This window comes from Electrona antarctica (assembly GCF_951216825.1).
Source record: "Electrona antarctica genome assembly, chromosome: 19".
Lineage (NCBI taxonomy): Eukaryota > Metazoa > Chordata > Actinopteri > Myctophiformes > Myctophidae > Electrona > Electrona antarctica.
Window position 1 is genome coordinate 22,336,679 of NC_136800.1, and position 27,830 is coordinate 22,364,508.

General features: G+C 45.9%; 1 protein-coding gene across 1 annotated transcript; it reads right to left on the reverse strand.

Moving 5' to 3' along the window:
- Positions 1-348: 348 nt before the first annotated feature.
- Positions 349-27,685, reverse strand: vapal (VAMP (vesicle-associated membrane protein)-associated protein A, like). The gene is made up of 6 exons (XM_079529941.1): positions 27,478-27,685; positions 16,561-16,713; positions 13,502-13,605; positions 6,157-6,240; positions 3,244-3,438; positions 349-1,361 (listed from the first exon to the last, which is right to left on the reverse strand). Exons 1-6 carry the CDS (start codon positions 27,533-27,535, stop codon positions 1,206-1,208), a joined length of 750 nt encoding a protein of 249 aa, XP_079386067.1. The 5' UTR covers positions 27,536-27,685; the 3' UTR covers positions 349-1,205.
- Between the last annotated feature and the right edge of the window lie 145 nt (positions 27,686-27,830).

Genomic DNA, 27,830 nt, shown 5'->3' on the forward strand with positions numbered 1-27,830 from the left:
TACATTTATGCAAAGACACAGACAGCAGCGATTGTCCAACAGACATGGACACACAATACACTCAAACAGGAGAAGCTTTCTAGCCGTAATGTTTGCTTACTAGTAGTATACGGAAAGCTACGATCATGGAAACATTCACACCACCCAGCCTTAATGGGTGGTGTTATGTCAACATTGTTGACATTATAAAACCTGCTGGCTGATCACACAGTGCGACTGTGGTTCCAACAGGAGGAAGCCACAATAGAAACCAGGAAGTGACTCTCAGAGCCATGTTTGATAAGCTTTTATGAATGAAATATGCAATGTCTGATGGTGTACGGCTCAAGGGGGACACACAGTCAGTCAGACAGTTATAAACAACATTTTTCATTTTTATTTCTTCAATGCTTAATACCATGGAACAGGATTGTAAGAATGAGACCTAAATTCAGTCAACATTTTTTTTTGCCTCAGAAGGAATATATTTGTATTGAGAAACAAAAGAACAATAAAATTAATAATAATATAAAGTCTGCATTGGTGTTGTCAGGGACAGGAAAAGGACAGAAAATGTACAAGGAAGGAGGCACCGAAATCCCGAGCTGGACTCAAAACATTCCCCAAGAGAAAACAGTAGAAATTACAAACTGAACAAAATTAAGTCAACTTCAGAGGCAATCCAGCAACAGGTAGCAAGGTGTTTTTTGATGGAAGTTATTTCCTTTTTTCTTAAAAGGATCTTTTTAAAACAACATTTACAAGACACCTAACATTCCATTCAATTTCTATTAAAACAGAGAGAGAGAGAGAGAATGATTTTCTGACTGCTTCTTGCCTGCGGTCACTCTACGCGCATCTCAACTGTCCGTGTTAATTGATTGATTGATTACCCCCCCTCCCCACATCCACATTACCACCTGTACATCCAGCCATCAAAAAAATAAAACGATAAAGGAGCAATCACTTTGTTTTATTTTTTTCTTTCTTGACGTGTGTACTAACCGTGTGTGAGAGGAAGATTGTAAAAAGGCAACACCCTCGACATGATGCTGTACAGACGTGTTTCACTGTAGGCCGCACTACCAATGATATGGCAAAGTCAACAGAAAGACTTCGATTTCAGCCAGGCCTGGTTGGTTGTTTATTTTCCTTTTTTTTCTCTTTTTTTTCGTGGGCCAGGGCGAGGTTGGTGAGAGAGCAATGCTGGCACACCGTCTCCCAGTTTACAAGATGAACTTCCCTAGGAAGAATCCGATGAAGATGGCGGCTATGACGACAAGGAGGGAGGGCAGCGAGGTGGTGCTGCCCTGGTGGAGGACGGTGGAGTTTGATGACACGTGGTCCGAGCGGGCAACCTTTCTCATTCTAAGTCCATCATCCTGGGAAGGAATAAGAGGAGAAATAATTAGCCTTTCGCTAAGCCCCACCCACTCAACTCTGCGATGGCAAGCTGTCCTTCTCACCCATAAAAATAATCGATCGTTTCAGTAGACTAGAGCTTAAAAATGTCTTCTAAATCTAGTCAACCAAGCCTGCAGTAGGCTATGCACTGGACAAATGTGCATGACATTATTTAAATAAACTAGAATTACGAGGAAATGTTAGAGGGAGAAACAGTATCCAACTCAATCAACATACAACCGTCCGACAGGAGTTTTGCTGTTCATGTAAATGCACAGCAAAACTACGGTAATTAGTATTATATTGCCATCACTGGAGTGGGTCAGTCGTGTAACTGGCGTTAAGCTGTGGATGTGTTCAACAACATCACTGGAGTGGGTCAGTCGTGTAACTGGCATTAAGCTGTGTATGTGTTCAACAACATCACTGGAGTGGGTCAGTCGTGTAACTGGCATTAAGCTGTGTATGTGTTCAACAACAACACTGGAGTGGGTCAGTCGTGTAACTGGCGTTAAGCTGTGTATGTGTTCAACAACAAAGCACTGGAGTGGGTCAGTCGTGTAACTGGCGTTAAGCTGTGGATGTGTTCAACAACAACACTGGAGTGGGTCAGTCGTGTAACTGGCGTTAAGCTGTGTATGTGTTCAACAACAAAGCACTGGAGTGGGTCAGTCGTGTAACTGGCGTTAAGCTGTGGATGTGTTCAACAACAACACTGGAGTGGGTCAGTCGTGTAACTGGCATTAAGCTGTGTATGTGTTCAATAACATCACTGGAGTGGGTCAGTCGTGTAACTGGCATTAAGCTGTGTATGTGTTCAACAACATCACTGGAGTGGGTCAGTCGTGTAACTGGCATTAAGCTGTGTATGTGTTCAACAACAACACTGGAGTGGGTCAGTCGTGTAACTGGCGTTAAGCTGTGTATGTGTTCAACAACAAAGCACTGGAGTGGGTCAGTCGTGTAACTGGCGTTAAGCTGTGGATGTGTTCAACAACAAAGCCATGAAAAATAACACTGACCGCTATGAGGTGACGAAAGCTTGCCATGCTTAGCAACGGTTGCTAAACAATTTGGAACGGCATTGGACAATCTCTTTTGGGGTGGGGTTTAGCAAAGGGCTAATTAGAAACAGCCCTAGGAGCCAATAGTGAAAATGATATACACATCTTCAAGGGAAAAGGCACGCTCAACTCAAACAGTCTTTTAAAGATTCAGGCGTGTGCTGGGTGCAGATTCGAAGGGAACATGTAGAAAGAGAATAAAATCCGCACTCAGTTGTAGTAAGAGTAGGGATGCACCGAAAGGGAAATTCTTGGCCGAAACCGAATACCGAATATAGGAAACAGTTGGCCGAAAACCGAATATGATTAATATTATATATATATTTTTTTCTTCATTATTAAGACTCTTACAACTGAGTGAGGATTTTATTCTCTTTCTGTATATACATCTTATCATGTGATTATTTACCTTCTTTGTTAGCTTCTCTGTTAAATGTATCAAATTATAGTAGGAGTCATACAAGATTTTCTTGTGGCTGCTTTGCCTTTAATGCCTCATCCAGATCTCCAAATTCCATTTCAATGTAATGCTTTGCCTCAAGTAACCTGAAATCTAATCTAAGAACCCAACAATGACTAATCTTTTTTGTTTTTGTTCGTTTTCCCCCCAGCCAACTAGTGTCTGGTTTAATCACACATTTCCTAATTTCACAATTGGCTAATTGACAAAAAAATGAAAAAGGCTAATTGTCTGTAAAAAAAGAAAGAAAAGAAAATACAGAAATTTTAGCCAATGGGTTCCTAGATTGTCTGAAAACACACTACACAAATGAAATCACTCGTCTTTAAATCCAACCTTAAGTTGCCGATTCTCTTCAGACATTTTTCCCATCTCAGACTGCAGCCTCTTGCACTCCTCCAACACTTTCTTCATCTCAGAGTCGTCCAGGGAGGCACTAACAGGTTTGGCTGCAGAGGGCATGTCGCCCTTAGCGGAGTTCATCACAGGGGCTGCTTTGGTCACATCCACGTCATTCTTCTCTTGCTTAATCTGCACATTGCATGAGCCATGCACAAAGAGAGAGAGACAGACAGAGTGAGAGAGAGAAAGAGAGACCACTGAAGTGAAATCCAGCATGCCCCGGACTAAGTAGGGAGGTTAGCCTCCAGACGGGAGTCTGTGCCAGAGACAGGGAGACTCGTCCAGGGCTTGGAGGCACACAGCAGCCACATCAAAGGGACCGGGGAGGAAATCAGTGCCTCCGAGTCTCGTTTGATGTGGCTTAGTTTTGGAGAACAGACAAACATGATGGCATGGATATATAGAGGGTGGCAGTACGAGTTATACCCAAAACATTTGTTTTTGTGAGGTACTGGTCAAATAGTCCGATCGACACTAGGTTTTTTTTAATCAACGCTACGATCACCGAGAACTCTGACTCAAATCTATTGTGAACTGACTGACTCTTTAACTATCGCGGTGCCTGATCTGTCCACAGACACTTGACAATACCATTTACACTGTCGTGTCTAGTAATATACGGTACGGTTGTGTACTACAAGGTAGGAGGTAATATACGGCATGTGTACTACAAGGTAGGAGGTAATATACGGCATGTGTACTACAAGGTATGAGGTAATATACGGCATGTGTACTACAACAGAGGAGGTATGCATCAAGGTCAGTGAGGCACACTTGAGCAAGAAAACTACGTAACTATGTAAAATACATCACATACATGTGATGTATTCTGCAATACACTAAATTCAATTACATACATATATCATGTACTTAACTCATTTACTGCAGATTCTTTTTTCGCCAATGGCGCTCGCTGCCGATGACGTCTTTTTTAAAATTATTATTAATTCAGAACGGTCTCGCTGATATCCATTGTGTAGCAGCGTCCCCGTCGCTAGGCAACACTTTGCTCCGCTTTGGTTCGTCAATGAAATGACCCTTCCCCCGTCCGTCCACTGCCATCAAAACCGCAATCTTAAAACCCTTTTTTCTCCGAATCCTCTCAGGTGTTTGAACAGAACGTCGATGCTAGGGGCTCATTACCAAATTGTCGCTACCTCGCGGTTACTATATCATTATCAACGCTTCTGATGATTTATAAAAAGACGGTAGCCACATTAGCTTTAGGCAATTTTGATTCCAGTTCATTTTGGGGTGAATTCTGGGGTCTTCAAAATACAAATCCCTGCTGCATCCGGAGCTAGTTAGTGACATACAGAATGAATCAATGTTGGCTGTAAATGAGTTAATTATTATATAGTTAAGATGGCAAGATTTCACGTATGGGCAAATGTACAAATACCTGATTCTGAACAACTAAACACCACCAACCTAAGGCAGCAGTGACCATTCCCTCCAGCTGCTCACCTGCTATCCCGTTCGTATCTGTGCCAATCAGCAGACATGACGCTTTAATCCCGACAACAACCTCTCGGATGCTTCCTGCGTTTGACCTCAGAGCTGGAACCCTGTTCTGAATCTCTAAAGGTCGCTGGCGTTGCCAACGGTGCATGGGCTTGGGGGATTGGGTGGGCAAGCTCGGGGCATCAACCAGCTGTTGAACATGAGCCGGTGTAGCTGGAAGTAGAGCCTGAATTTCTAACCTAGTTCTCTGCCCGTCTGCACCGGCTAATACTGCTGCTCCTGGATAGGAGCCCACTTTCCTTCTGGAAATCATGTACACCCACTAGAGTTTCATTTAAAACAGACATGCACAAAGTCCTTTTAAATTAATCGTTAAATGTTTCTAAAATATTTTTGATGGTAATCTAATATTAACACCCTTAATGCCATGGGGTATTTGGAACCATTAAATCAGCGATTTGCAGCTTCAGAGCCTATTTCAAGGTTGCTCTGCGCCATCTTGGAAGGAGCTAGAAGTAGCTAGATGTAGCCAAAACACCCCCCGAGGGGATCGACAACAACTGGAGGTATGATTACTTCCATTGTGACAAGCGACGGGAACGCGATGGGCTGTCAAAATATAATCTTTGGTTATTCACGTTTTAAGATGTTTCATCCCATCCATTAAAATGGGGGGGGGGGGGGGGGGGGGACCACTTTGGATGACGTGCCAACCGGAAATGACATTGAATGTTGCTCAATAGACGCTCCCACCATGTAGACTGGTGCGCTCGGTTATGAAATGATTAATGTTCCGTCTTTTGATTACCGGTAATCGCTGTGTTGGGCGCCGAGCATAACTATTTGATAGGACGGAGACCTGCGTTTTGGCAGGTAAGAGTGTTAAGGTGCGACTTTGGAAAAATGAAACCTTTTTTCAATTAAACTCTTCAATTTTTGCAGGGTACAAGTTTACCGTCTCTATAATGTACTTGTCGTCCTCGTGATTGATGAGAGGTTCAGCTGACCCTGCACATATACATCAACACGTGGTTCTGTTTCCATTTAGCTGTGAAATTGTCCCTGAATCAAAGTCACAGAGATGAATTGGACGTTTACACAGTCTGTGAGACGAGATCCACGATACAATGATTAACTGCATGTACGTACGTTTACAAACCTCCAATGTTTAAATAATTCTGTTGTACATGAGCCATTACTAGGGATGTTCTGTAAACGGTCGATAACTAATTACCACTGAAGTAGCCATTACACACCAGAGATCCAAGAATCAGGTGCATCCATAATATGTATCTGTGTGTTGTTTTTGGTGGATTCTATTATAATTTTTTTGTTAACTAGAGACATGGGATCAGTTTCAAACTCGCTCCAGACGCGCCTTACCTCTTTCACGTCGTTTTCAGAAGGCAGCTCAAAGACACATCTCAGCTTGGAATCCATGAGATCATCGGGTTTTGCGTCTTTCCACTGGCGGACATGAAAAATGGGAGTGTTATTCATCACGCTGAACTGTTAACAGCTGGATCTCATCCATGCGCACATGTGTGCATGCACACACATGCACCGCTGTCTTCATGCAATGCACGATAAAAAACCATGAAGCTCTGGGGAGTCAGGCTGCATAAAATTAAAATGCTCTTAAAAAAACCATAACGGTACATTACGAATCAGTCGTTCTGTTTTAGACGGACCACTGGCTTGTTTTATACAGAAAGGTTCCTACATATACTGGTATACACGACCCAATTCAGTGTAGCTGTGTGTGGCTACAGTTTAATGTGCAGTGTAACATACAGTAGTATGACAATACAGTTTAGAGTATGTTGTTGCACTACAGTAAATACGGATATTCGGATAATATACAACAAATGTTTGTTTTCCATCCAGAGAGCCAGTGGGTCTCAGCATGATGTTCTGATCTTTATGACCAACAGATTGTCTATCAGAACGGTTGTGTAACATAACAGCGGAGAACACATGCCTCCTGTAAAGCATTGGTCTCCCTAGCAGATTACTTATCAGTAAGTCTGGTTTCTTATGCACCACTTCCTCATTTGCACTCCTTTCTCCCTCAACAAAGCTTATGACCTGAGAGCTACAAGGCATGTGACTGACTGTGTGTGTGTGTGTGTCAGACTGGGTATCTGCTGACCTCTGGTGGACAAACGGCACACTGTCATACAAAAGCAGACAAACATAGAAACGACTGACATAGAAACATAGCTTTTTCAGTCAGGATGTAGAAGACATTTTTAGAATCTGATCTCAGGTCAGAATGGGTTAAACCACAGCAGGTTAATAAGAAACTATAGGTTACGAAGGTAACCCTGGTTAATTAAATAAACAAGCGAGGAAGCTCGCTATGAAGATTGCGTCTTCTGACGTGATCACAGAAGCATTCTAATACACTCACAGGCAATCCATTGGCTGGGTCTGGGACTAAGGTGCACCTTGACCACCCCCCCAGGTAAAGGTGATAAAGGTGCCAATAAACCAATTAGTCCCCACTTCAAACATGTGGAACCTTCTCATGAGGCATTGCCTACAAGAAGGGCGTTTTGGCGAGCTTCCTCGCTTGTTTATTTAATTAACCAGGGTTACCTTCGTAACCTATAGTTAATTTAAACTAAACTGCACGAGGAAGCTCGCTATGAAGACCCGATACACTCCCTTCTTGCCACCACAAAGTCTAGACTCACGGGTCCCGACCTCTGCCTGTAGGGTGACGGGAGCGAAAAACCACCCGGCTCAAAAAGCCGGCGGAAAAAGGAAGGAACCTCGGACCCAGGGCCACTCCACTCAGAGGCCCGACAGATCCAAACCTTACTTTGAAGCCACGCTGAGGACAGCATGCGCCACTGGCGCAGCCGTCACATCCAATCTGTAAAAATTGGCAAACGTCGAGGAGGATGCCCAGCTCGCAGCCGTACACACCTCCTGGATAGACACTCCCCTGGAGAGAGCCCAGGACGTCGCCATACCCCTCGTGGAGTGCGCCTTCAACCTTATGGGAGGCTGCAAACCCCTGGCCGAGTAAGATCGTTCTATGGCTTCCACTATCCATTGTGAGATCCTCACCTTGGATACTGCCTTCCCCAAGGTCTTGGGGGCCCAGGACACAAACAACTGAGTTGTCTTCCTGTGTGCCGCCGTCCTGTCCATGTAAGTTCGTAAAACCCGTACAGGGCACAGAGTATGCCTCCTCTCATCCTCTGCCGAGGAAAAAGGAGGAGGACAGAATTCCACCAGGTCCACCGGTATACAGGTGGTCAACTGGTTCTTAGGCACAAAAGCCGGGTTGGTCGTAATGACCACCCTCGTCCTGTCCACGGAAAAACGTGTGCACTCCTCGCTCACTGAAAAAGCGTGAATGTCACCGACCCGTTTAGCAGTCACCAACGCCAGCAGTAGCGCCGTTTTCAACGACAAAAACTGCAGCCCCACTGACGCCAATGGCTCGAATGGCGGTCGAGACAAGGAGTCCAAAACCAGCGCGAGGTCCCACGAAGGAACCATAGACTTCGGTACCTGGAGGAGGCGCATCGCACCAGCCATATACCGACGCACTAGAGGGTGCACCCAGACAGTGCCATTCCCGAATCCAACATGGCAGGCCGAAATAGCCGCCAGGTAGACCTTCAGGGAGTTGTAAGACAGGCCCTTGTCCATCAGACTCTGAAGGAAAGACAGAATCACTTTCACAGATGCCTGAAAAGGCACCGCCTGCGTCTGTAGACACCATTTCTCAAACGCACGCCACCTCCCGTCGTAGGCCTCCCTGGTTGACCGAGCTCTCGCACTCTGTATAGTGTCGATGACACTCTGCGGCAGGCCTTCCGCGTCAAGGTTCATCCTCTCACGGGCCAAGCCCATAGATCCAGGTCTTCCGGCCGTGGATGGAAGATTTCCCCCTTCGCTTGCGTCAGCAGATCCCTGCGCAGCGGGAGCTGCCACGGATGGTCGTAGAGGAGAGGTGATATCTCCGACCTCCAAGAGCCCCACCCTGGAGCTATCAGTATTACCGCTAGGCCCTGGGTTCTCACTCTCTCCAGGACTGGAGATATCAGGGAAATGGGAGGGAACGCGTACAGCAGACTTCCGGGCCAGACGTGCGCTAGCGCGTCTAGGCCCAGAGACTCCTGTCCCGCTATGGAGAAGAACTCCGGGCATTTCGCGTTCTCCCCCGAGGCGAACAGGTCCACTTGTGGACGGCCGAACCTGTCCCAGAGCTGAGCTGCCACCGCGTCGTGTAGGGACCAGTCCGCATAGTGGCACCTCCCTCTGGACAGAAGATCCGCTCCCCTGTTCAGTATCCCCGGGACGTGGGAGGCTCTGATTGACCTCAAATGTGTGTCGCACCACAGAGTCAGGTCTTGTGCTAGTGCATGCAGCAGGCGGGATCGCAGTCCCCCTTGCTTGTTGACGTAGCACATGGTCGTCGTATTGTCCGTCCTGACCAGGACGTGACAATCCTTGATGAGGGGTTCGAAGTGTCGTACGGCTAACCATACTGCCATCAGCTCTAGATAGTTGATGTGGGCGGTCCTCAGTTCGTCGCCCCACACTCCCCTGGCAGTTCTGCCCTCGTGGGTGGCGCCCCACCCAGTCATACTGGCATCCGTAGTGATGATCTTCCTCGACACGACCAGACCCATGGACACTCCTTCGGAAAGAAATGACCTGTCTCTCCATGGATGCAGCGCCGATATACACTCCGTTTGGACTGTAACCAGGCGATGACGGCGATCGTTGGGCACCCTGAGTGAGAGCATCCACCTCTGAAAAGGTCTCATGTACAGTCTGCCTAACCGTAACACGGTTATAGCGGAAGCCATGAGTCCCGCCATTTTCTGGCACGTACGAAAAGGGACCCTGCGTCCCACCTGGAACGAGCTCGCGCACTTCAGAACGGAAGTCATTCTGTCCTGTGACAGCCGAGCCGTGAGGGAGACAGAGTTCAGTGTTAAACCTATGAAGTCTGTTGACCTCGCTGGTATGAGCACGCTCTTTTCGTAGTTCAGACTGAAACCCAGAGACTGCAGGTGACTCACTACCCAGCTGGTGTGGAGTCGTGCCTCGCTTTCCGACTGCGCAAGCAGGAGCCAGTCGTCGATATAGCTCGCTATGCGAACTCCCCGTTGTCTCAAAGGGGCTATGGCCGCTTGAGTACACTTCACAAACACTCGGGGGCTCAAGGACATCCCGAAAGGGAGAACCAGGTATTCGTAAACCCGTCCTCCGAACCCGAACCGCAGGAACTTCCTGTGCGGCGGGTAAATCGGGACATGAAAATAGGCGTCCTTGAGGTCCACTGACGTGAACCAATCCCCTTTGCGTATCATGCGTAACAGTGCCGCATTTGTCAGCATCTTGAAACGAAAATCCTTCAGATATCGGTTGAGGGCTCGGAGGTCCAGAATAGGACGCATCCCCCCCCCCTTTTTCTTTACCAGAAAATACCGACTGTAGAAACCGTTTAGGCTCTGATCTGGAGGTACTTCCTGAATGGCATTCTTGGCCAGCAGGGAAATTATTTCGTTTCGCAAAATGACGGCTGCCTGTCCGCTTGCCTGAGAGAATATTATCTTCTCGAATGTGGGTGGTTCTGCGGAGAACTGCAGCTTGTAGCCTTTTCTCACGGTGTCCACCACCCAGGTGTGTGCGCCGCACTCTATCCATTTTGAAACGCACCGCGTCAGAGGATTCATTGTCAGCCCTACTCTTTTTTGAGTTAGAGTGGGTGCCTCCCGCGGCAGGCATTGTGTTACCTTGGTTAACACTGGCACCATGTTCAGCCGTGGTAAAACGGCGCCCCCTAGCGACGGGGCCATCAAACTGGCATGGTGCTTGTGCCTTTTTGCAGCGCTCTGATGCGCTGTCAAAATATCTGCGTTTCGTCCCACTGCCGCGGGTCGTTTCATTGACCTGCGTGGCAGTGGGCTCATACCCCGTGTGTTCTGGCAAGGATTCAAACATTTTGTTCCACACAACATTTTTATTTGAATCAGGGAGGGGGACAGGGGAGGTACAGTATGCAACGACATCTTTTTCGCAAAAATCGGTGCAACAACGCTCATCCTGTCCGGTGCTCTCTGCGCCAGTGGCGTAAAGCCCGAGGCTACTACGCCGCCAGCGTAAGCTCTTCCCAGAACGTGGGGGCGGAGGGAGACGGATTCCATCAACGTCTCCCCGAGGCTCGGCGCAATGTCACTTACGCTGCTGCTTGTTGTTGTTGTGCGTGTGGCGTTGACGCTTCCGTCCCGCCGCCGCGGAAGGAGGCTGACCGTGAGGCCCGGTGTCCTTCTTGCGATCCTGCTGTGACTGTTGTCGGTGTTGGTACTGGCCTCCCGAAGCAGAGGGGGCTCTGGCAGCCGCCGGAGCCTTGAAAGGAGGCCTGGAGCCGCGCTCCCTCTCGTTGTCCCTCCGGTTCATAGAGCGGCCGTACGAGGATCTATTTCTTTTGTTACCTGGCGGAGGCTTTTTCTCCGTCGGCATGAAAGCCTGCGCCGCCTGCTTCTTTTTCTCTCTGTCTTCGTGTCTGGCCGTGAGATCGGCCACCGTGCCAGAGAAAAGATTGTCTTGCAGGATGGGTTGGTCCAGGAGAGAGGCTCTCTCTTTGGTTTCGGAGTGGTTTAGCCATCTAGCCCGTTCTAGTACAACTAGAGTAGCCATTGCCTTTCCCGTCATCTCCGTGTTGTACCTTGTCAGCGCGAGCGCCTCTTTATGGAGCCTCCGTAGCTCGTAGAGCTGCTCCAGATTCAATGCCTCTCCCGATGTTTTGAAAATGTGGGAGACAGAGCCCTGGAGTAGTGTGATGGCGTTAATGGCTTTCACGGAGCCCGTAAGCGTCGCGTATGCCTTCTTCACCATTGTGGACATGTCGTTTTCCTGTGTGAGAGCGAATTTCGGCTCCTTCGGTGGGGCGACTTCGGGGACATGTAGGAGATGAGAAGCTAGGAATCTGTCCATCTCGGGCAGAGATTCCAGACCCACTTTCTTCATGGCGACACAATCAAGCTCTTTCTTATGTGTGGGTAGGAAGGAGTGGGTGTAGGGGTGCTCCCAGGATTCACCGAGCGCCCCCGTGAAACCCTTAGCCAAGGGTAGGATCTGTTTGGCTCGGGGAGCGTCCGGATCCTTACCGAAATCATCCCAGGCCGTGTCCGTCGCAGCCGCCGCCGGAGTAGCTTCAGCTGGCCACGTTAGACCGCTGCGTTCAGTAGCCCTCTTGAAGACATCAATCAGCTCTGACTTGTCCATCTCGAGGACGACTCGGGACCGAGCAGGGGCTCGGTTCTGAACATCGGTCTGGGGTGCCGTGTCAGGCACCGCCGTGCTCTGTGGCTCGGTTACATCCGGAGCTGTTGTAGCCAGAGCCTCAGTCCCAGCCCGGGGCTCGGGCTCAGTCCGGGCCGCCGTCTGAGGCTGCATTCCTGCGATGAGAGTGGCTCTGAGGCGTCCCTCAGACTCCGATTCTGACTCACTCTCAGAAGAGCCCTCAGAGTAGGAAGAAGAGGAGCTACCGCTGGAGCTCTGGCTCTGATCTCCCTCCGAGGACTGTTCTTCATCGCCGGCGTGTTGCTCGACGGGGGAAGGACGATCTGTGCGCCTCTTACGTTGGCGAGGCGGGGAGTGCGGGATTTCGGCAGCCGCTGGAGCCGTAACCTCGTCAGCCAGAGCTTTTCTAGCTGCTTGTTTGGCTTTCTTAACCGCCCGCTTCGCGCGGGAAGTAGACGGTAGGTCGGCATAATCACCCTCAGAGTAACGAGCGGGGTCCAATGCGTCCCGTCTCTCCTCCGCCAATTGATCGGCCACCTCTCGGTCGTCTGCCGGTTCTGGTTGTCGGATGGCTCCGTCGAAGAACTGCTTAGCACGCACTAGCCTGCGGGTTATGATGCGTGCGTCGACGCCGTCACACAGGGAGCAGGCACCCGGGTTATGAACGGCGTCGAAAGCGTGCTGCAGGCCCAAACAACGGACACAGTCCTCGTGTTTGTCCTCGCCGGCCATCCAGTTGGAGCATGTCTCACAGTGCTTCTGCAGCACCGCGGGCTTATCGTTAGCCTTGCGACGTTGGTTTCTGCTCTTCCCCGACATCACTGCTTTGGCGTTCTGCAGGCCGTTAGCAGGAGTAGTACAAGGGGAGGGTAGCTTAGCGGGATGCTAACAATAGCTAACACCGGGCGTCCTTTTGCAGGAACCACGCTAAGTTGTTATTAGCTTAGCTTCAGCAGGCTTGTGGCTAGTCAGGGCCGTGTGCTGGCCGTCCAACTAGTAGCCCGTAGCTGTAGCTAGTAGCTAGCCTAGCTGTCACTAGAATATAGTGTAGCTGTAGCTGCTAGATTTATAATCAGGGCCGTTTGCTGGCTGTCCGATTAACAATAGAATTTTATAGTGCAAGGAAATTCTTAACCCCAAAGTCATGAACTCACCAGTGGTGCAGTTTGTGGAACCAGAATTCGCTCCTGTCCTAGTAAACTCAAACACACTGAAATCAAGACTTTGTAGCAATGCATGTGATCTTCATGAGAAGTTACACAGAAGTGGGGACTAATTGGTTTATTGGCACCTTTATCACCTTTACCTGGGGGGGTGGTCAAGGTGCACCTTAGTCCCAGACCCAGCCAATGGATTGCCTGTGAGTGTATTAGAATGCTTCTGTGATCACGTCAGAAGACGCAATCTTCATAGCGAGCTTCCTCGTGCAGTTTAGTTTAAATTAACTTACCAATGAATCCATGTCAGAAACGTTCGGTGGGGCGAAAATGGTCTGCACCATAAATTTGTGTTTGCTTTTCTCATTGGGGTCATAGTCAAAGGGCTGTAGCATTACTGTGAAGTGAAAAGAGAAACAGCGTCAGTACATACATTACACATACAAATAATAATGAGGTGGTCAACATCTGAATGCCAAGCATCAGTCGGCATCCCCTTTCCCTGTTTTCTTAATCCAAGTTGCCGTTATGCTGGTTTTAAAATGACATTAAAAAAAACAGGACAGGAGTGAAATGTTATGGCCAGTGTTAAAATAAATACCAATACAATATTATCAATATTGGGGCGGCTGTGGCTCAGGAGGCAGAGCAGGTAGTCCAATTATCTGTGGGTCGGCGGTTCGAATCCCGGCTCCGCCTGTCCACATGTCGAAGTGTCCTTGGGCAAGACACTGAACCACACCTTGCCTCCAGTGGTTGCCACCATAGGTGTGTGAATGTGGCAAGTGAGGACGCTGGCATTGACTGTTCACCGCTTCATCTCCAATGTATGAATGAATGGACCATTGTAAAACGCTTCGATTAAGCACGTAGTGCATAGAAAAGCACTATAAAAATGCAATCCATTATTATTATCAAGAATCAGGATCGTTCTCAAGGTACATTTTCATGTATCTTGTTAATTTAAGCTACATGAAAATGTAGCCGGTAACACTATTTTAACTATGGTTGCAGGCATTGCTTATTTTCTACTATAAGGAAAGAATTCCAGATCAAGGATCTGGAATTAAATAAAACTCACTGAATTGAGTGCAACATTTGTTTAAGAGCCTGCCTTGTTTTCTCCACAATGTGATTTATGAACAATTTAAAATAGTCTGGCTGAAGACCATTCTACTCTTTCCGTGGCAGAAATGCTGTCCACTTTTATGCCCTCCTGTACATGTGTTCAACTCGCACGGTGAAGTCAGTGACCCTAGTTTTTCCTTGAAAATAATTTCTGGGGCACGGTGGCACAGTTGGTAGTGCCATTGCCTCACAGCTAGAAGGTCCTGGGTTCGATTAACGCTGGGGACTGGCTGTGGGTGCTGGCAGTGTGTTTCCTCCTCTGCGTCATCAGTGCCCATACACAAGGCGGGGTTGGCGAAAGGGCCTTTCTGTGTGGAGTTTGCATGTTCTCCCCGTGTCCCCTAGGGTAGGTACGCTCACAAAAAACATGCAGTAATCCTGGTCTCTAAACTGCCTCCCCCTGGCCAGCCGGGACGCCTGATGGAGGGGAAAGGAACTGGTTGGAATAATGTGTTCCTTTCACGCTCTACATCCAACCAGGTAAACTCCCCCCTGTCAGGTGTAAAGGAGCATCTTGGACACTCAGGCATGAAGGAAGCATGAGTTCAAGTCCGTTGCTCTCCCCATGTCCCCCATATATGGAGACTATTAGATAATTGACACGGGTGAAAAATGGGTTACAAAATCGTGGGATAAAAATTATTAAAGAAAATAATGTCTGTAAGCTGCGGACGAAAAACCGAGGTGAAAGAGAAAAAGTGGACTGTTCAGTGTCAGAGGGACTTTAGGCGGCACTCTTCCACGGGCAGGTGACAGCATGACCTGGAATCACCAACCGACAACAACCAGGGGTCTCCCCTGGTCCTCCCAGAGTCCCCTGCCCGGGGAAGAGTGCCACCTAAAGGTGCTTGGGGTGTCCATACTCCCAAGGGGCCGATGCTCTCCTTTGTAACTGAAAGTTTTAACCGATAAACACTAATGGCTAATGCGGGAAAAACAATTATTGCACCGCACTTCAGAATATTATTATTTATTTATGTACCCAACGCTGGATGAATCACTAGCCACAATTAGCTATCTGCTGCTGGGCTCTCGCTGGCGGTCATTATGATGTGTTATTAGCATATATTCTATCTCGAGGACTCCCAGCGGTCCGTTTACTTTACAGCACTTTTTAATGGGTAAAATGGCGCACAACAAGGGTGAATGAGTTAGCTGCTGCTGGGCACATGGAGGCATACACACATACAAATACAAATTGAACCGATCACATTTTTAGACATGCGTATCTGGGGCCCGTGCTATCCACTATTAGGATCAGTTAGTATCCCAACTGAACCGTTGCACGCCTAGCTGAGACAGCATCCCGTGTTTGTACTGTAGCAGGTACTGTGTGCCAGACAGGGCAGATGTACAGAATTAGCATCCATAACGGGCCAGCATCCATCCAGAACTTGCCGTCTAACTTGACTAACTCAATCATGTTCATATAATCCAATTTATATTTGTACTGCATTGAAAAAGAAAACATACAAAATCATCAGATCAGGGCCAATGTGACACCGGAACGAGGAACAAAAAAAATACTTCTTCAATCGAAAGCCTCTCTACTCTTTTCAACTTGTGGAGCGGCTCAAATTTGTTATTCGGAAAGATCTGGTGCCATGATTGCTTTAAGACTAGGAAATGATAACTTCTCCCATGTAAATCCAAGATCGGCCTGATGATCATGCTCATCACACCATCTATATTTCCCACGGTGATGGGTTACATAGGTTCAGGATTTGTTCAGAATCCCCCCCCCCCCCCCAACAAACTCCAACAAATATCAACATGACCACTCCCCACAACCGAGTCGCACACTCTTACATTTCTCCTACTGTATGCTATATCTTGATGTCTCTGCTCTTTTGTCACACTTCTCCTCCTACCACTTCCTTACATTGTAGGATAACAGATCTCTTTTATCCCATAGTATAATAATATTAAGACTTGTGGTTCCTGCACTCTTTGCTAGTAATCTTGCACTTTGTTTCCCTCAATTAAAATCCATCTGGATGAGAACATCAATTAAATATCTTAATGTAACAATGATGTACTAGTAGCGCAAGCAGGTTCATTGCAAGAAACTAAATATCTAAATGACTATGAAACACAAATTCTTAAGTGTAAATATAATTGTGAAAGCGTAATGGTTAACACTGGATTTGACTGCATAACATAATGCTGGTAGGTAGGGCTGTTGGTTTTAGTTTGTTCGGGTCTTGTGAGCAAACCCACTCACCGGAGATGGTGACGGTGGCTCCAGACTCTATGACGCCGCTGTTTGGTCGTACACAGTACCGACGCGGCGCTGTTGTCTTGACTTTGAAACATACTCTTTTTTCAGAAGGGTTCTTCAGTTTAAGGTTGGTGGTGACTACATCTGTAAAGGGACCTTGAAAGAGAGAGAGAGAGAAAGATAAATGTTAACAGTATAGTCAACAAAGGCTTTGTGTGTGGTGGGGGGTTCCCCTTTCCTTTAGTTCATTTGGTGGTGATATTCGGGAAGCTTACTAGTTACCACTGCTACAAAAATGATTTGAACAACAGCATATACTTTTGCAAATATCCATAAATATGAAGTGGAGGCCTCCAAAGACTTAGTAGAGAATTAGTATGCCCATTATTATTAAACACCATTCTCCAGTACAATACAGAATATTATGGCGGTCAAGATATATTTTATATCGAAATACACCAAAAGAGAAAAAGGCAATTCAATATTCCAAGTTGTGCTCCAAACATGGACAAGTGGATAGTGTACTATACGTCGTCTACACTACAGTCATAAGCAACAGTCACTACACAGTCGTCTACACTACAGTCATAAGCAACAGTCACTACACAGTCGTCTACACTACAGTCATAAGCAACAGTCACTACACAGTCGTCTACACTACAGTCATAAGCAACAGTCACTACACAGTCGTCTACACTACAGTCATAAGCAGTCATAAGCAAACATGGACAAGTGGAAAGTGTACTATACGTCGTCTACACTACAGTCATAAGCAACAGTCACTACACAGTCGTCTACACTACAGTCATAAGCAGTCATAAGCAACAGTCACTACACAGTCGTCTACACTACAGTCATAAGCAGTCATAAGCAAACATGGACAAGTGGAAAGTGTACTATACGTCGTCTACACTACAGTCATAAGCAACAGTCACTACACAGTCGTCTACACTACAGTCATAAGCAGTCATAAGCAACAGTCACTACACAGTCGTCTACACTACAGTCATAAGCAGTCATAAGCAAACATGGACAAGTGGAAAGTGTACTATACGTCGTCTACACTACAGTCATTTCCAGCCTGGCTAAGAAAAGCAGTTCTAAACAAGTCTTTTAGTTGAATAATGCCATCAGGCTGTAACTCAACTTCAATTACCGTAGTTTAAATTCACTAAGTAAACAGAGAGCTCCTCGGCTAGTAGTGACTGAGTCACAACATTGCTTCAGCAGTTGAAAAAGTCAAATGGTAGACATGCCTTGGCTTATAGGTGATATTTATGGAACCAACTTTCTACAATTGACACAAAACTGTTTATATCTCCTTTATGCATTTATACAATATATTATAAAGACACGGAATTGGCATTACAATACACTAGAGCGGTGCCCATTGGGCAAATGGGCACTAGCCTAGTTGGAACGATGCAAGTTGTAAATGAATGCCCCACCCCGTTATGTCTGTGTCACTTTTATGCCCATATATGGAGTTCTGTCAGGCATGCCCAAATATGGAGTCTATACAGATATCAGAACAACATTGTGATGTCACAACAGGCCAGCTCCATATATGGAGATCTAGGAGTGATATCCGGACTCGACACCGGGCACTGCAGTCCCTGTGGTGGTGTGGAACGTGTGTGTCGAATTTGAAGTTGGTGGAGTGAACGGGATTACAGACGTACACTACACACAGAGACTTGGTGCATTTATAGATAGATATAGCATATTGGAGAATTCAACCTCTTTTCCAACCCTGCTCCACTCCTGAATTATGGCTAATTAGACACCAGCAGCATTTATTTTGTGCAATTAATTTGCATTAATATAAACTGCTGTTTGTGTCAAGAGTTCATCCACACTGAACATGATTTACGCAGCGATAAAAGGATGCAATTCTTTTGAATCTTTCAAAACAAGGTTGATTTCCCCCCCGAACGATCCACATGCATCACAAAATGAATGAATGGTTCTGTTTAAAAATCACCAACACATTTTGTATTGTTGTTTATTTATGTATTCTCCTGGTGTGTTTAGCAAGGTCCTTTAGGCTAAAATAAGATATAAAGTACAGATCTCTGCAATATTTACTCAGTTTCGTTCACCATCACACATGGATTCTGAAAGGGACAGGGCTAGGAAGAAAATCACAGCCTCTTTCAAATGGCAAACTAAAATCTGTGCTCTGATAGACACTAGACAGTCATTATCAAGCATAGTCCCATAGATGGCGAACATCAGTAGGACACATATCTTCAGACATCTAAGATGAAGATCACCACCTCACCAGTCACCACAGACAGCTAATGCTTTTTCATATGGAGACCTCATGTCCATATTGGAAATTGAAGGCCTGACCTATACAGTTGAATTATCGGGAGTAGATGGTCCGTTCTTGTGTGACAAGGTTTGCTTCAAATTAGACTGTTAACTTTTAACGGTCCGGCAGTGATGGATCCATGTTTTGTCAAAAACACAACTTGAACACCACGGCAAGCCCCATCGTCAGCCCCTACCGGCCACAAACATAATCAACACAATTACTGCTAAGAGTGCTGTGTGAACCCGTGCTCATGCCTCATGTACAGGGCCAGGGTCAGGTAAGAGTGCTGTGAGAACCTGTGCTCATGCCTCATGTACAGGGCCAGGGTCAGGTAAGAGTGCTGTGTGAACCTGTGCTCATGCCTCATGTACAGGGCCAGGGTCAAACAAATAGCACCCATGATGCTGCAGTTACACAAACATAGCCTGGCTAATAAGCCAGACTCAAATCACACTGTCGTGTGGTATTTGAGTCTGGAGATGCTGTGTATGGTTCAAACATTTTCTCTTTGACGCAATTGGTCAGAGCTACTGTCAGTCAAAGGTCTCCAGCATTGAACGTCACTGTACCAAAGCCCGCCCATATTGCATACCGTGTCCCGATTGGCCACACCAGGTCTCTGGTGTAGGAAATGGGCGTACAATTAAGCCTCTCCAGACCGTAATCCGCCGGCAGGCAATTTCTTTTTGCCAACGGCTGATTCGGTCTGGTTTATTAGCCAGGCTAACACAAACACAGCATGACAAATCCTAATGACCTCATTCTGTTGTGGTATAGACCAGGGTACTGGTCCAAAGTTAGCACTATATAGACATGGTGAATAATATTCTACCTGCCACTCCCCTGCTACTGTTCCATAGTCTACATTGAGGACATTTGATTGTGAAATCAGATTTTCTGTCCCACTTACATCATCTGTGAGGGGTTATGTTATGTTTGACAGGGTTAAACACAGGACTGAATGCGAGACGGATCACCATTAAAGGCAGCTTACAGCTGCTTGAAAATCCATTTGATTCTACTAAAATGATTCATGGGAGGAAGTCAAGGAACCGTTACTGCCAGTTAACCATAACCCAGATACCTTAATCAAGAGTCATCCGCATTCTGAGACCATTTCATGATAGGTATGATGCTGTCTGAGCAACTACAAAAACAAATCTGGAAAATGTAAATTAAACTTTACATGAGAAGATGCCTGCCCTTTATGCATCCATTTAGTAGGAATTCTGTAGAAACGTTCATATAGACAAATCCACATAGGCAATCAATACTGAGGTGTCAAGATGTGCTTAATGGTACACCTCAGTTATGGCTGCGCCCAGGGCACCCCTCCGTGGATTTGTCTATAGCCCAAGTATTCAGGGTGGAAACTTTAAAGGTAATGTTGGTCAAATCTATCATAGATTCAGTTTGGACTTCATAAAAACGGTCAATCGCAGATGAATTGTTGAATGATTGAATCCTGCAACTCCCTCAACTGGAGGTCCCAGACTCCCAGTCCCTTCTTGTGAATTTGGTTTATACCCATTTAAATAACCAAAAGGCTATTTTATAAGCCATCACTGCAGTAGAAGCGTTACTCGATACCGGTAGCAGCATCCCCTCTAGCGCTCACAAAATACAAAAGCCTCGCTTCATGCTGTCCTAAAAATAAAAATAAACCACTGACTAGCACATCCTGCAGTCTGTTTTTGACCATGGAACACTGGGACACCCACTCCAGAGTGGGTGTGCAATGGCTTCTTCGGCAGATTTTTTTTTTAACAATAGTTTTGGGCCTTTTTCTGCCTTTATTTGATAGTTTACAGTAAGCAGGAAATTGGGGGGAATGCGGGATGCGGAATCGAACCCGCGACATGCTGTCAGGCATAGCAGCCTATGTGCCCGGGCCTTAGTGTTCCTATTTTGGTGAACAGTCGCCACAGACTGTTCACCAGAATAGGGACGCAGCTCTACAAGCTCACCAACGTTGTGAAGTTGAAAATGGTCCATTTTTGTCGAAGAGAGTAATTCACTAATAAATTAATAGCAATTAAATTATACAACGGATCTCTTAGCAAAATGTAAGCACACGATTGCTGATGAAGCCACTGTGGGAAACTGAGGCGTACCATGGCAAAATAAAGTTTATCTATAAGTTGTAAATAAAATGGGACAATGCTTGCCAGTTGCCATAGGCAACCACACTAAAAAGGAACGTTCCTAGTATAGACCCCTGGCCTGGAGGAGTCAGGACCACGCTCAACAAAATATAATAGGGTTTTAGATTATTATATTTTATATCACTGACCTACTTTGCACTCACTCTTCCCGGGCCCTAAGACAGTTTTCTCAAATGGGGGCGATATGTGCATGGTACCGGGGGGGTACATGAGAGAAAGTGGAAAATGTAAACATTTACTTCACAGTTATGTTTAATGATAAAACAAGAGATACTCTGTGTGAACCTGCTGATCTGGAGTGTTAAACCTAATTAAATCCAAAAACTTGACATGGACAATTGTTATTGAATAGAACATTAGAAATCAATACACATTTGCTGTTAAGTTGTGGATTCAAAAAAGGGCACGCGCGCACACACACACACACACACACACACACACACACACACACACACACACACACACACACACACACACACACACACACACACACACACACACACACACACACACACACACACACACACACACACACACACACACACACACACACACACACACACACACACACACACACACACACACACACACACACACACACACACACACACACACACACACACACACACACACACACACACACACACACACACACACACACACACACACGTTAATGAATACATCTGCTCAGGTGTAATCAGTGTACAGAGGTAGCTGTGAACAGCCTAGCATACCACTCAATCAGGTCCATCTGTTCAGAGCACCACCTTCAATGCATTAGTGTTTCAAACTGTTTGATGTGATTTGTGGAGCGTAAAGGCCTATTCATACTCCAGTTTTAGCTGATAAGGTGACCACCAAAAACGACAACATGACATCACGCTGTGGTGCAGGTGGTAAGCGACTCACCCAAACAACTCTTGTTTTTCGCATGCGGGTGAAATCAGCCCTCAAGGCTTCTGCCAGACATAACAGGGGTTGGCCCTTGCATCCAGCAGCCCAACCCAGTAGTCACTTTGAGTGGCATCGCACAAAGCCACAGGTGAACGTTGGACATTACTAACCATACCCCAAAGCCATGTATGTCGGACTCCCTCGCCTCAGTCTTAACCGGCCATGTATGTCGGACACCACCGCCTCAGTCTTAACCGGCCATGTATGTCGGACACCACCGCCTCAGTCTTAACCGGCCATGTATGTCGGACTCCATCGCCTCAGTCTTAACCGGCCATGTATGTCGGACTCCCTCGCCTCAGTCTTAACCGGCCATGTATGTCGGACTCCCTCGCCTCAGTCTTAACTGGCCATGTATGTCGGACTCCCTCGCCTCAGTCTTAACTGGCCATGTATGTCGGACTCCCTCGCCTCAGTCTTAACCGGCCATGTATGTCGGACTCCCTCGCCTCAGTCTTAACCGGCCATGTATGTCGGACACCATCGCCTCAGTCTTAACCGGCCATGTATGTCGGACACCATCGCCTCAGTCTTAACCGGCCATGTATGTCGGACTCCCTCGCCTCAGTCTTAACTGGCCATGGTCTAAAACTTGTTGGGGTTGGCACAAAAATAGTGGCACAAGTAGGATTCGAACCTGAGGTGTGGATTCAGAGTGTAATAACTAGCCAGACATGCTACCGAACTGGCTGCCAGAATGGGTTTTCGGGCTGTATTAGAATATGACAACACCCGGAACGAGGATTCCCTACCCAGATTTCTGGCAGAAGCCGTTGAGGGCTGATTTCACCCTTCTGCTCCTTTACTAACCGTAACCAGTAACCACTGTGTCGGTGGTCAGTGGTCTCTGACATAAAACTGGAGTATGAATAGACCTTAAGCCTACAAGTTTGGTCTGCAACTGTGCTTGATTCTGTTTCTGCATATATGTTCTATGTGACACTGTTTTAATAGATATGTACATTTTGACCTAGGCCTACAACTAGCAACTTCCTCCCCTTGTGACATCTGATCAGGATTCTTCAATTCCATTCTGCTACAGTCTCATACTGCTACATATTCAGCAGTGATGCACAACTTCTCAATTTAAGTCATTCCCATATAATAATTTAAAGAAAGGCTATTTATATAGTCTAGATATGGACACATTGTGTCAATTAAATGTTGCTCTTCCTTCAGATTTGATTTATAAATAAAATGTACTTAACACATTGACTACATAACCCGCTAATCCTGCATTATAATCCATGTTCTTCCCCTGCTTAATACGCTAAACCCGCTATTTGTTTTATGTGTTTAATTGTCCGTTTTTTAATAATAAGAAAGAAAGTGGATTTGACGCGGACCTGGTCAAAGGTAATTAAACAATCCCGGCAGTTTTAAAAGCAAGCACATTTAAGAAATTCCATAAGAATTATTATTATTAATAAAATATAATAAACATTAATAATGAAGAAGTAAGCTTTGTGCCGTGTTGTGGGCTTGTAGATCTCCTATTTTCGCTAATAGAGGGTATGCGTGTGACATCATTCCAGGAAGTTATGCGGGAACAGCTACTGAGTGGCAAAAAACTACTTTCTGGCCTTGACAGCCCATACATCCAAACAGAAATGTCCCATCTGATTGCATTAAGCAAAGTTAAACTATGTTAAACTCACTTTGCCACTCGATTTGTCATTGGTTTTATGCATACGCATACCCTCTATTTGCATCCCGGGAAAAGGTCTAAATATCTCTTTTGGGTCTTGAGAGGTTTGGGAACCATTGGACAAGAGTAGACCATCTGACAAACGACTGAAACTAAAGCCAGCACAACCTGTTAACCTGTTGAAAGCTTTAACTCGAAAGCAATGCCCTGCTAAACCAGTTAGATGCAATCTATACCAATAAGTGATGTTCCAACATACAGTGCTGTCAGGCCTGATTCTCTAGTCATTAAATATGCCCTTATCAGAATCTTGCATTCCCCACAGGCGCCGGGCCAACCAGCGGCATACAACGGCAAATGCAGGACGCTCATGGATGAACTGCAATGGTGCAGCATATGCAAAGGCTAAACGCCACAACACTGCTATGCGCATATTATTTTTTTAATATATATATATATATATATATATATATATATATATATGCGCTCAATTTATTCAGCTTTCTAAATATTTGCATCCATGTCCATCTGTTGCATGGGTGTTCCAGTGTTACAACATATTTTAAATATTTAATGCCAGATTTCTCACACCTTTAACTGCAAACTATGAAAATGACCAATGCATATGAAATAGTGTTACTGAAGAGCAAGGAATTTGCAGTGTGGTCATGTGGTGTTGAATTTAAGACCAACTTTCAGGATTACTCATATTTCTCATATGATACCCAGATTAGTTAACAGAAATGGACCAACAAAAACATGTCTATAATTCTCTGCATGTGGACAGGACAGGAGTCCTGGTGTTCAGATTGCCTCTACAAGCTAGGCCTTTCTTCACTCCCACAGTCCCACTACCCAGAGATAAGAAGAAATGCATGACCAGATTGAGTGGTCACACCCAGCTAAGGGCAAAACATACAGCTATGGTGGTGGATGGAAGGTTACAGCACTTACAACACTGGTGGTGTGTGTCAAAGGAATTCCACTAAACCTGAAATACCACATGAGAATGCATTTTTTTGAGAGGTGCAACCACTCCTATAGACAGCTGTGTGTGTGTCCCTGTGTCCGAGCACGGTAATAGCCTATTGTCACCACCAAGTGTCACTGTTGTGCAGCCTAACACACAGACAGAGGCCAGGGAGGAGAGCTTGTACAGTACAGTACAAGTAACTCACTTCAGACAGGTCTGATTTTTAACTAGTCTCGTACAAATTCTGTGAATAGCATTGGGTGTAATTAAGATCCCATTAAGTCTGTTGAAACAAAAAAAGTGGAATGGAAATACACACAAATGAGTAATCACAACGATCTGATAGTAAGATGAACATTAACACATTTGTACTTTAAATGAAACGTACCAGCCATGTGGCATGAGATACTGCACCTCAATCATGAAGATATTCATAATACTTTGAAGTCTAAAGTGTCTAAAGTTTAGACACTCAGCATACATACCCCAGGGGACTAACACATTGCAAACTGCAAAGAAAAAACCATGAGAGGCAGTATATAGTGCAAAGAAAATGTGCAGGCTCACACCCACCAATCTAGCCTGCATTTGCATTCTGTTTCATAACTCTGAGGTCCCACTTTTGCTCAAACAGCATGACCACATTTACCAGTATCCCTCATCTCCTTGCATGTATGCTGCTGAGTTAGGGTCCCCCAGGCCAGTCCCGTTCTAAAAATATCAACCGAGAAAGAAAAGGAGGGCTGCCCCCTCTAGCTTGCTGGAGGAATCCCAGCAGAGTCTCTAAAACAGAGCAGCTCCAAGATTCAACACGGACAGATTTAGCACCGTCTCTGTGACAGTTAAGGAGCTGCAGCCATCCTCCACCGCCTCCTCATGTTGCCTAGTATTGGTGTACCTTTTCAGAAATGAGCTCTGCCCTTTCACTCCAGTGTTACGCTTCAATTACTATCCTTTCAACATTCAGTGGCAACACAGTGGGCTTGCATCAGGTTTGCAGAATGCACCCTAACAGTGTTGAATTATAAGCTTGTGTCAAAACTCAGGTCCTTGCATAACATTGCATTCAGAATTTCAGACCTAAGCTAACATACAGGAGAGCTTAAAATTCACTTCAAGGGTACTCAAATTGCATAGGGGCATGTGTGGTATTAGTGCTGGAGTTGCATAAAGCAGGTTTTGCTACTTAGCCTGCTAAAAAATAAAATGCATGTTAATGTATTTGCAAGAGTTTTGCATTTTCATTTGCATCTCAAAGTCACCATATGTTCACGTTTTTCTCCCCCGTCTTCGACAATGTACACAGGACTTAATTGAAATGGACTTGTTTTCACCTAATGTAGAATCACATCAATCAGTGTCAGTGTTGCCAATATGTCATATGCAATTGCATTGCAAATCAGTCTTGTTTGTGCCTATTCCAACATTTTTAATCTGATCAGGAGACTCTAAACTGTGTGACTGATGAGCAAATTGGCGCATAACCACCAAAGTATGTATGACAGAGCACTTCTGGTCCAATTCTAAGAGTGACGATAAGGCCAAATATAATTTGAAAAGCTACACGTGAGATTAACCAAAACATTGGAACAAATATTATATATTTGGGGGCAAGCCGGTTTCACCCTCCTCACTTGATGAACATCATAATACAATGGCCCGAAAGAGTTCTTGGTTGTCCAATACTACTAACCTTGGAGGTGAGCCTTACAATTGGGACTAAATGCATTATACAAAGAAAAACTACAATCATTATGGAAAAATAAATTAGGCTCTCTGGCATAAATGCTCTTCTACATTTCCTCATTAATATTACCAACTTTGTATAGTCATTAGTCACATCCACTGGCAAAAATGGCATCCACACAATAAGTGGGACAAGTCACACAAGTTTTACTACGTCAGCTCAAATGCCAGGCAACGAGATAATAAACACTCGTAATGGGCACTACTTGCAAATGAGGTTATGTCATAATAAGAACAGAGTTCATACACGTGCTTTTGTCCAACAATGATATTAAATGTGAGCATGTAGCAGTCCACCCTTCAATCACCACATCACCGCAAGCAAGACCCCCAAAAAAGCATTATTGCAGCTTGTTCTTGGACAGTGTTGTTGAGGACATGCATGTCAACTTTTACTAGTGGCTACTACTACTAGCACAGTTAGCCTAGCCAACATGAGCTGCAGCTAACTGACACATCACTGGTTCTTTTTAAACGTTACCATATAGCTTAATTTATTATAACAGCACTTTACGTGACGTGGTGTTAGCTTGTTGCTTAGCTCTTTATGTCGGCAATGTGTGACACCGAAGCACAACTTTTCTCGGGGTGTCTACCTCGGGCCGCGTACAGACACTTCTCATTTTTACACGTCATTTTAGTCGAAATTACGTCATTTTTGTGAAGGGATTGCGTGTCAACCCGGCAATTCCATTGAATTCATCCTTCGGTGTGACTGACAGCCGCCTCGCGCTAATGTCACTAGTGTACACACACGCACACACACACAGTCACACACACACATACACACAGAGAATGAATGACGGGCAGGCCGCCCGAGCTCCTCCACGTCACGGCAGCACGAGGACTTCACCACGGCCTCCAGGTCGCTCGCTACTGGGCTAGCTAACGTAAAATGGCGGTTTGAACGGTCTGGAGGCTATTAGCTAACGTTAGCCAGCTAAGCTAACTAGCAACGGGGGGTGTGGTGGGGAGGGGGGGAGAAAAAGTCGTCGGAAGAGGGAGTGTGGCAGTGGAATCATTCCTCCACCTTTAGCATTCAGGCTAAAATTCTCCCTCGCGACCCGCAAACCAGCAGCAACATCAACAAGACAAATAAATCACGTTCACCTACCTTTAAATCTGAGGTCGACGGGAGGGTCAAGAATTAGAATCTGTTCCAACTTGGACATTTTTCTAGCTGTGTGTGGGTGGGGGGTGCACTTGATAGCAATATGAGGGAGTCACACACACACTGACAAGTGGAAATCCTGGATCCCTGCTTCTTCCCTCTCTACTGCCACTACTGACTGAGTCAAACGCTGACTGGGCGCCCGGAACGCGCATGTGGCTACAAATATTGGAACGCGCGAGTGCGCGCGGCCTTGTTGCGCGTCCCCGCGTGGCTAACCAATTGATGTGATTAGTTCACACGCAGTATCAGGAACAACAGTTTTTCCTTTTAACAACCTTTTCAAGCACCAGTGA